The 9,910-nt window shown below is 57.9% G+C and overlaps 1 protein-coding gene across 1 annotated transcript in view; it reads right to left on the bottom strand.

Annotated features, from left to right (window-relative positions):
- The window catches only part of DNAH2 (dynein axonemal heavy chain 2), a 77,998-nt gene that overhangs the window by 33,295 nt on the left and 34,793 nt on the right, over positions 1-9,910 (bottom strand). Inside the window, exons 26-38 of the mRNA XM_029928794.1 lie at positions 8,442-8,598; positions 8,231-8,313; positions 7,939-8,119; positions 6,965-7,103; positions 3,812-4,029; positions 3,441-3,542; positions 2,982-3,107; positions 2,586-2,696; positions 2,175-2,363; positions 1,746-1,849; positions 1,461-1,650; positions 784-964; positions 25-152 (exon numbers count right to left, since the gene is read on the bottom strand). Coding sequence (XP_029784654.1) covers positions 25-152; positions 784-964; positions 1,461-1,650; positions 1,746-1,849; positions 2,175-2,363; positions 2,586-2,696; positions 2,982-3,107; positions 3,441-3,542; positions 3,812-4,029; positions 6,965-7,103; positions 7,939-8,119; positions 8,231-8,313; positions 8,442-8,598 — 1,909 coding nt within the window. The remainder of the gene's footprint in view (positions 1-24; positions 153-783; positions 965-1,460; positions 1,651-1,745; positions 1,850-2,174; positions 2,364-2,585; positions 2,697-2,981; positions 3,108-3,440; positions 3,543-3,811; positions 4,030-6,964; positions 7,104-7,938; positions 8,120-8,230; positions 8,314-8,441; positions 8,599-9,910) is intronic.

Here is a 9,910-nt window from a genome sequence, read left to right as displayed (position 1 = left end):
GTCATGGCAGGCCGTCACGCCCACCTTGCAGTTGCCAAAGCCCTCCCCGAAGAGAAGGATCTCTGCGATGAGGGTGGAGTCCGGCACCACCATGGCAATCGGGCGGAACATGGACTTGAGGTTATCGGGCAGCTCTGTGCGACCGGCGTAGCCTGGAAAACGGTGCTGATTCTTTAGAGCCCCAACGGCTCCCCACTCAACCGCAAGCCTGGTTTGCCCCACGAGCTCCCCAACTCTGGCCACACGCTCTCCCCGCCCCTGCGCTCCTAACTCTGGCCCTTTCTCTCCGTTCTGCGTGGCCCTGTGTCAAACTCAAATCCCAGAGCAGACAACGTCCCCTCCGTCCAGGCTCCGTGTGTGACTCGGGACAGTCCTGGCAGAAATCACCGCTGCTTCTCAGATTCTTTCAGTGCCTTAAACCCTTTCCTGTTTTCCCCCACGGACCCTTCCTCCAACGCTGTTCCCAGGGAACACAGCCTGCGTGTTGGGGGAGGGTCCCCATCTCTGGGAAAGGGATGGGGGCTCGCCCGCTGGGAGAAGACCGAGAAGCATCTCAGAGGGCTAGGGATGCTCGTACACAGGCCGGCGGTCGTCAGCCCACTTAGGGAGGACGGAAGATCGCCTCCCCTCCTCCCGGAAAGTCGTGTGTTCACGCTTCTCTCACGCTCTCTTGTCATTAGCCGCATGTTCCCTGGCTAAACACAGCGGCCTGGGAGGGGGGTGGCGGTGGACACTCGGTGCTCCCCCCAGAGCCGCAGCGGCTCGGCGGCCCACACCCCGTACCGGGATTCATGGTGATGAAGATCCCACAGGACCACACCAGGTTTATTTCAAAGCCTTCGAAGTGGAAGCGGGTGAGGTTGGCGGCCAGGGCCGACAGGATGGACAGGATCTGCTGGGCCACCACCGACAGCACCTCCACGTTGATTCGGTTAAACTCGTCAAAGCAACCCCAGGCACCGGTCTGTTGGGGGGGGGGGGGGCAGAGTCACTGGGAGCAGGGGAAGGTCCCCGCTCCGAGCATGGGGAGGCACTAGGGACTAGCGTGTCCCGCCTGCAGCCCTCTGTGGGCGTGGCGGTCTCCAAAACGCCAGGCTACTTGGGGTGGGCTGGGGACGGCGGAGCCGGTTGTGGTTCCGGCCAGAACGCTCCAGCGGACGGCCAGTCTCGGGGGAACTAGACAAGGTGTGGGTTGGAACGGGGCTGGGGCAGGGATGCCGTGAGCCCCGAGCGCCCGCACCGCACGCCGGCCGACACGCTTCGCCTTACTGAACCTTACACGACCTTTCCAGTCTTCACATAAGAGCCAGCCCAGAGTGCAGCCCGGGGAGGTGGAGAGGGACTTCGCCGACTCAGAGCCACTGAGGCTCCTGTCAGTCACAAAGTAGTGGCCGGGCTGGCTCTCGGTTCACTTTCTGGGGGTGAACGGTACGCCGGGGCCTCCGAGGTGGGGCACTGACCTGGGCCAGGCCTGAGTACATCTTGCCCATGGACTTGTAGTCCAGGCCCTCGGAGCAGTTGACCACAATGACGTAGGTGCCGAGGGCCTTGCCCAGATCCTTGACCGTCTCGGTTTTCCCCGTGCCCGCCGGGCCTTTGGGGGAGCCCCCCCGATGCAGGTGCAGGGCCGTGGTCAGGGTCATGTAACACCTGCAGGTTGAGGGCAGGACCTAGTGTGACTCCCAGAGGCCCGCCCTCAGCAGGCCCTGCCCCCGCCCTGGCCGCCTGGTCGCCGCGCTGCTGACCTGTCTGTCAGGGGGGTGATGACGAGCCGGCCGGAGTTCCCCAAGTACTCGTAGCCGTACTGGAATTGCGTGTTGGTCTGGCGGATCACACAGTCGTCGAGATCCTGGGGAAACGGGCAGGGGAAGGGAGAGGCGGGCTGGGAGCCGGAGGGAGGCACGGCAGAGGAGGCGCGGAGGCGGCGAATGGATTAGGGGGTTCAGTTCAGAATCTGGGGGGAAGAGTTTAGGGCCCAGATGGAAAATGGGGGTGGGGGCTTCACGCCGCACGACCGCCCCGACCCACATCAGCAGCCAGCCGCAGCGTCTCCGGGCCTCGGTCGAGCGGCAGCCCCAGCGAGCACCCCCGATTCAGGAGGCGGCAGAGCTGACCGGCTCAGGGCCGCGAGGCCGCCAGAGCACCCGGGGACCGCGTTGGGGGGGGGCCCGCACCTTCTCCCAGTAGACCCGGAGCTGGCTGAGCCAGTCGAAGGAGCTGGTGTCCATGAGGCCGCTCTTGTAGATCTTCTCCAGCACGTCCCGGGCGTGGATTTCTATCGTCACCAGGGCCACGACCTTCAGCCGCATGATTTTGGTCAAGTTCCCCCGGATGGCCTCCGAATACCTACTCAGCATGGACACCTGCCGGGGGGTTGGGGGGAGAGCAGAAGGGGGGCTGCACAACCAAACCCTGACACGCCTCATCCCAGCGTCGCACAACTTCCCGCCCCCGAAAAACTCCTGACCCCCTGGCGTCCGCCAGACCTCCGCCACAAAGCACCCTCCTGACCTTGACCTCTGACTCTGGCGTAACAATCGCCGGACCCCCAACCGGGCCCAGCCCGGCCTTGTAGGGCCCCCCACCTGCTTCTTCTTCATGACCTTGAGGATCTTCTTGTCCCCCCGCTCCTTGGCCGTCATCAGGCACTTGGTGACATCGGCCGTCCACTGGATCTGACTGGCAGTGATCACCACCTGGGGTGCACGGTGGCCTCGTGTACACCTCTGCCCCCCCCCCCCGCCAGGAGCCCAGCCACAGCCCCCAGCCCCTCCAGGACCCCGAGCTACTCCTCTCTCAAGATGCTTTATCTGCCCAAGGGATGGGCACATGCTGAGGGCAGGACGGGAAGCCAGGCCAGAGCCCAGAAGGGCGGGGCGGGGGGGGGGCACGACAGACACAAGGTTCTGTCTGTCTGTCCGTCCGCTGCTCCCGTGCGGCTCAGTGTTTCTCGTCCCCCCCTCTGCCCTGGCCCAGCTCACCTGGCCAGGCCACTCCTTCACCCACTTGTCCCTCTTGTTGAGAAACTTCTTGAGGGCCACACGGCAGTTGCGGAGGAGGTCCCTCAGGGTCGCCCTCATGGCCCGCTCCACATCACCAAGCCAGGACTGGGGGAGGAGAGCGCAGAGTGGCTGGGCCGCAGGGTCAGGACAAGCGTCCCTGAGGGCAGGGGCTCAGGAAACAGGACTCCGGGGCTCTGGGTCCAGGAGCCGAGCAGGACCGGGGTGGCCGCTGGCCGGGCCCCTGAGGGAAGTGGAGGCGAGGAGGGGCGGCCTGTGTGGTTCTTGGTTCGGGGCAGAGGCTAGAGTTTTCAGGAACGGGAGGGGGAGGCGGAGAGTGACTAATGTCCCTTCCCAGGGACAGTCTATCCCCACAGAGCCACGCGAAGTTTCTGAGGGGAGAGGGATCAGCCTGATGCTTCGACCTTCGCCATGACTCACCTCCACGGGCCCTTCTAGGAGTACTGCGTGGAGGAAGTCCACGTACTCGCCATCGGCTGAGAACATTCCCACCGCTTCCCATTTGCTGCTGGGGCCCCCAACCTGCAAAAACAGGAAGCTGTTAATGGTCTGGCCTGTCCACTCCTGACGTCCCTGTCCCCGGGGAAGGCCTGTGGACCCTCTGAGGGTAGTCTCTGCCCCTCCCCGCAAACCCCCAAATTACCAATTCTAACAAGTTCTCATCCAGACAATCCAGAACCATGACTATCTCCGCCCTGTGGGGAGGGCCAAGGTCCCCTCCCAGGCCTTGAATACCTTGACATCACCATCTGTCCCCTGCCCTCCACCCCATCCCGGCCAGCTCCCCCGACCTTCTGCATTTTCAGCAATTTAATGTTGTCAAAGCATTTCTTGAGGTGCGGCTGCACGGCCTCCGGGTTGCGGGACTGGCCCAGAATCTCCAGGAGGTCATCGTTGGACAGGAAGTAGAAGCGGGGGAAAGTGTGGCGCTTGGTCTCCAAATACATATCCAGAGACTTCTGAATATCTTCCAGAACCGTGTTCATTTCGATCAGTGTGTCCAGGAGGCCTGGGGGAAGAGCGTGGAGTGACGTTTGCTGGCCCCTCACCCTCGCCCGGAGTAGAGCCGGGCGTCCACCTGCACGCACGCTGCCAGCTCCCGAACGTTGAGGGACGTACTGACATGATGCTTTCCGGAAGCCAAAGAGGGTCTCCGCATTGCTCTTTCACACTTATCCCATGCTCTTTGTTAATTCGCTGAGTGTTCATTACACACCATTAGACGTTTGTACGCTGTGCACTGGGTCTACGGTGCAGGCGATCCACTGACCATCACTATGCCCCGTCTCCCTCCTGTCCTAGAACAATGGTCCCGGGGCGCCTGGGGGCTCAGGCGGTGAAGCGTCCCACTTCGGCTCAGGTCATGATCTCACGGTTCGTGGGTTTGAGCCTCGCGTAGGGCTCTGTGCTGACAGCTTGGAGCCTGCTTCAGATTCTGTGTCCGTCCCCCCACCCCACCCCCGCCTGCCTGCCCTTCCTCCGCTTGTGCTCGGTCTCTGTCTCAAAAATAAATTTTAAAAATAATTTAAAAAGAGAGAACAACAGTCCTGTTCCTGCAAGGAACTCAGGGCTCTGTGGTCACCCTAAGAGCCTCCGAAAATTAGAGACTGTCATGCGCGTCCACAGGGCAGCGAGGTTAAGTCATGAGAGGTAAACACAGATCACATGCACGCAGCGACAGAGGTCTGCAACCGCGGGCCTGCCAGTGTCCCTAGAGGTGTAGCGGCAGGGCACTGGGCTAGGGGCAGACGGCGGCCCCTCAGACGGCCGCTCTGCACTAATGAGCCTGTCGGTTAACCTCACGGAGCTTTTACCTCTTTGGTCATAAAACGGCCATGATATCTACCTCAAAGAACAATTCAAGACACTAAACAAAATGGATTCACAGGGGTGTCTGGGGGTGGCTTGAGTGTAGGACTCTTGATTTCAGCTCAGGTCATGATCTCACAGTTTGTGAGTTCGAGCCCCGTGGTGGGCTCAACACTGACAGTGTGGAGCCTACTTGGGATTTTCTCTCTCTCTCTCTCTTTCAAAATAAACAAGATTTAAAAAAAAAAATGGATTCACATTTGCAGGTTCTCAGCAATCCTAGCTTCCTCCTAACCTTAGGTCTCCTTGTTTGCCCAGTTTCCAGCTCTCTGAAGAAAGTAGGAATGTTCTGAAATCTGAACGCTGAGGGCTCCTCACACCTCCGAGCACAGAGCCTCTGGGCTGCCAGGTCCCCGAGTGGCCCTCGGAGACCACAGGGTACCCTGGGTGGCCATGGCTGAGAGGAGTGTAGTTTTTTTGTCTTCAGCAAAGGGATACTTGTCTCTCTGGCTTTGCTTACAAATTGTTCCAAAATGTAATTTTGCCAACGATCTCAAATACTATTTCTAACAAATGCATGTTGCTGCTCAACCTTGCATCTCCTAATGCTTGCACTTTACCAGGATAATTAAAATTATGGTTTTTGGGGCACCTGGGTGGCTCAGTTGGTTAAGCCTCCGACTTCGGCTCAGGTCAGATCTCACGTTCGTGGGTTCGAGCCCCGCGTCAGGCTCTGTGCTGACAGCCAGCTCAGAGCCTGGAGCCTGCTTCCGGTTCAGTGTCTCCTTCTCTCTCTGCCCCTCCCCCTCTCATGCTCTGTCTCTCTCAGTATCAAAAATAAATAAAACATTAAAAAAAATTATGGTTTTTTTCAACATGTACACCCAAGGTTCTTGGGAAAGTGAAAAACTGTTGGGTGACCTGGGTGGCCCAGACGGTTAAGTGTCCGACTTCAGCTCAGGTCATGATCTCACGGTTTTCGAGTTCAAGCCCCACCTCGGACTCTGTGCTGACAGCTCAGAGCTTGGAGCCTGCTTCGGATTCTTTGTCTCCCTCTCTCTGCCCCTCCCCCACTCACGCTCTGTCTCTGAATCTCAAAAATGAATAGACATTTTTTAAAAAATTGTTAGATTGGCTCAAGGCAAAATCAAGTTCTCCGCAGCCTGACTGAGGACTCTCCCCAGGACACCCGTCCCCGCCGCCCATCGCCAAAGCTCACTTCCTGCTCTTCACCCGGCTCGCCACAGTCAACCAGGCCTTCTGTGCGTGCATCCCTCCCCCGCCACGGCCCCTGCTTACCAGGGGGTCTCCAGTGAAGGCCAGTTAATCTGCTGAACCCAGTAAAGTCAAGGTAATAATAACAGCTCACAGCCGCCACGGGCTGACCCTGTGGCACTGAGGAGACAGCGCTCGCTGCACGTTACGGCGGTCGCCTGGACCATCTTGCTGAGTGGACCAGCTCCGCGCAGGTTCCCGAGGCGCAGTGCTAGGAACCGGACACTCGCTTCATGCCACACCCTGTGCCGGGTACTACACGCGCCTTCCTGAGCCCGCAGGGATGCTGAGAAAGAGCTGCTGGTGCCCCCACCCCTACTGCAGGGGAGGGGACCCGGGCAAGGAGGAGGCCCGGAGCCACACCAGCAGTGAGGCAGGAGGCCGGTTTTGAACTCAACGCTGACTCCATATCCTGCTCTGTAACCATATAGTACACTCCGCCCAAATACGTGCTAAGTTTCTCTTACTGAATGGTTATTTTATTTTATTATTTTTATTTTTTTATTTATTTTTGAGACTGAAAGAGACAGAGCACCAGTGGGGGAGGGGCAGAGAGAGAGGGAGAGACAGAATATGAAGCAGGCTCCAGGCTCTGAGCTGTCAGCACAGAACCCGACGTGGGGCTCGAACTCACGAACTGTGAGATCATGACCTGAGCTGAGGTTGAACGCTTACCCGATGAAGCCCCCCAGGCGCCCCGGAACGGTGAGTTTAAAGCTTAGATGAGGCGATGGTGATGGGGTGGAGGCCAGGCATGACTGTCAGTCTTCTGACCACTGTGGCACGCGGCCCCGGCTTCACGCACCCCGGGCACCCCCCCCAGGCTCTGTCGGGACAAGAGGCCGCAGAGCTCAGCAGACCTGGGTGGTGGGTGCTCCGGAGGGCATTGCTGTCCTTGCTGATCCGGTCCATGATGCGCTTCCAGGTGCTGTTAATCTGGTCAAACATCGCCGACTCGCTGGGCAGCTGCTTGCGGATGTCCTCTCCCAGGAAGATGTTCTGAGGGGTCAAGGACGGGGGTGAGGGGCTCTGTCACCCCCAGCCCGCTCCCAGAGCAGCAGCAATGGTGGGGGGCAGATAAGGAGCATCAGAACCAAAGGGCAAGATGCCCTAAGTTGAAGAAGGAAAGTCGGGGTCGGGAGGCCAGATACTTGGGTCCAAGAAGAAAAATGAAAAGAGAACAAAGGCTTTTCAAGGAGGGAACTGAAGACGAGAGGCGATCACTGATGGTCAGACGCTCGGGGCCGAGATGGAAGGATGATTTTAGAATAAATGAACTTTTAAGAAAGATGTGGTGCCTGGTGTCTCAGTTGGTTAAGTGTCCAATTGCTTTTTTTTTTAATTTTCTTAGTGTTTTTATTTATTTTTGAGACAAGAGAGACAGAGCACAAGCGGGGGAGGAGCAGAGAGAGAGACACACACAGAATCTAAAGCAGACTCCAGGCCCCGAGCTGTCAGCACAGAGCCTGACGCAGGGCTCGAACTCATGAACTGTGAGATCATGACCTGAACTGAAGTTGGATGCTTAACTGACTGAGCCCCCCAGGGGCCCTATGTCCAAGTCTTGATTTTGGCTCAAGTCATGATTTTGTGAGTTTGTGGGATCAAGCTGATAGCACAGAGCCTGCTTGGAAATCTCTCTCTCTCTCTCTCTCTCTCTGAGCTTGTGCTTGCTGTCAGTCTCTCTCTCTCTCTCTCAAAATAAATAAATTAAAAAAAAAAAAAAGGAATGACTTTAGAGCGGGAAACGAGGCTGATAACAGGGCAAGTGCGCCGGACCCTTGCAGGGAGAGGGGCAAAGGGTTCACAGGGGCCACTCAGGCAGAGTCCCGACCTCCAGGTACATCCACTGCCGCTGCACGGTGAGCACCATCTCGACGACCTCCAGGACGAGGGACAGGCAGCGCTCCCACTGGTCCACTTCCTTCTCAAAGGCCTTGACAAAACGGGAAGCCTTCATGGTGGACAGGGCCACCTGGTTGTCCTCCAGCGCCTGGAACACCTCCTCTGTGCCTCTGCGGGGGGGAGGAAGGACCATAGTCCGTCCGCACCCGCCAGCCCTCGGCCCGCTCTGCGGCCCAGGCCACACAGCCCTGCCCCGGCCCGGCACCTGAGGCCCCGTCTACCTGAGCCGGTGATGGCCCTTGTCCCTGTAGGGCACTATGTCTAGCTGAATTACTTCCCAGGTCTTGGTGATGTTCTGTAAAGCCTGCGGAAAGAAATTGGGGGACAGAGCGATCCGGGAGCTAGTCCCCACAGGGAACAGGAACGCGGAGGGGCCGTCAGGTCGTGGAAAGCTTGGCGCCGGGCAGGGGCGGGGAGAGGACTCTGTCGTACCAACTCTATAGCCAGCTCCCTGGTCGCTGAGGCAGAGATCTCCCCGATTCTCTCCACGTGCTGGTCCATCCCGAGCTCCACAATCTGCTCCAGGGTGAAGCTCTCAGACTCCTGGTCGAAGTCCCGCTGGATCTCCTCCCGGACCTGATCCCAGTGCCTGCGGCCAGGGACCCGAGGTCAGAGCCCGAGGCCGCCGGGAAGGCCCTCGGGACGCGTCAGCCTCAGCCCGCAGGCTCCTCGCCGCCACCGGGAAGGTGCCATCCCGAACTTGGACTGACTCGTGCTTCAACTGATATTTACTAAATGGGCCCTAAACGCGGCCTTCGGCCCGGAGGGGAAGTCCAGGCAGCGAGCTGTCGCCTCTCGGCAGGGAGCGTTGAGCCTGGTAATGGCGGGCTCACTGTGGACAAAAGGTGTTTACGAGCAGACGCGTCCTTCCTCCATCTGAGGAAACTGAGGCCGGGCGAGGTCCAGCAAGGGCAGCGGTCAGGCTGTGCTTAGCCACACGTACTGGACGGGCCCGGAAACACGGAGAAGAAGAAAGATGGCTTCCTTCTAAAGGAAGAGCTGATTATTAAAACGCCCCTTTAAAATCGTTTATTCTGTCCTCAACGACCGCAAAGGCCTCTTATATCACGTGATAGGTTCCAGATACATCGAAAGAGTAAAAATTTGCACAGTAAAATTATAAAGTATTCGAAGAAAGTATGGAGAGAATGCACACGTAACCCTAGGTAAGGGAGGGTTTTTTCTGTCTTTTTAAAGCTTATGTGTTCATTTTGAGAGACAAGAGAGAGAGAGGGAGAATCCCAAGCAGGCTTCGCTCTGTCAGCACAGAGCCCGATGCGGGGCTCAAACTCACAAACTGTGAGATCATGACCTGAGTCGAAATCGAGAGTCAGATGCCTAACCGACTGAGCCACCCAAGTGCTCCAAAGGGAGGTCTTCTTAAACGAGGCCGGAAAACAAAAACCAGGAAGGAAGAAAGTGATACCTTTGGCTACATCAGAACAAAACCTTATGGGGGCGCCTGGGTGGCTCAGTGGGTGAAGCATCTGACTCTTGATTTTGGATCAGGTCATGGTCTAGAAGTTTGCGAGTTCCAGCCCCCCTGACAGCGTAGAGCCTGTTGGGAAGTCTCTCTCTGCCCCTCCCCTGCTTGCACGCACACACCTGGGGGTGCGTTTTGTCTGTCTCTCTCAAAATAAATAAATGAACTTAAAAAAAATGGGGCTGCTGGATGGCTCAGTCAGCTGAGCATCCAACTTCAGCTCAGGACGTAATCTCACGGTTCATGGGTTCAAGGGTCACGTCAGGCTCTGTGCTGACAGCTCAGAGCCCGGAGCCTGCTTTGTATTCCATGACTCCCCCTCTCTGCCCCTCCCCTGCTTGTGCTGTCTCTCTCTCTCAAAAATAAACATCTTTAAACATAAAAAAGAAAGAATACAACCATTTGGATGGCAGAAGGC

Source organism: Suricata suricatta, chromosome 17, assembly GCF_006229205.1.
Source record: "Suricata suricatta isolate VVHF042 chromosome 17, meerkat_22Aug2017_6uvM2_HiC, whole genome shotgun sequence".
Classification (NCBI taxonomy): domain Eukaryota; kingdom Metazoa; phylum Chordata; class Mammalia; order Carnivora; family Herpestidae; genus Suricata; species Suricata suricatta.
Note: the sequence above shows the minus strand (reverse complement) of the source record. Positions and strands in the feature narration are given on the sequence as shown.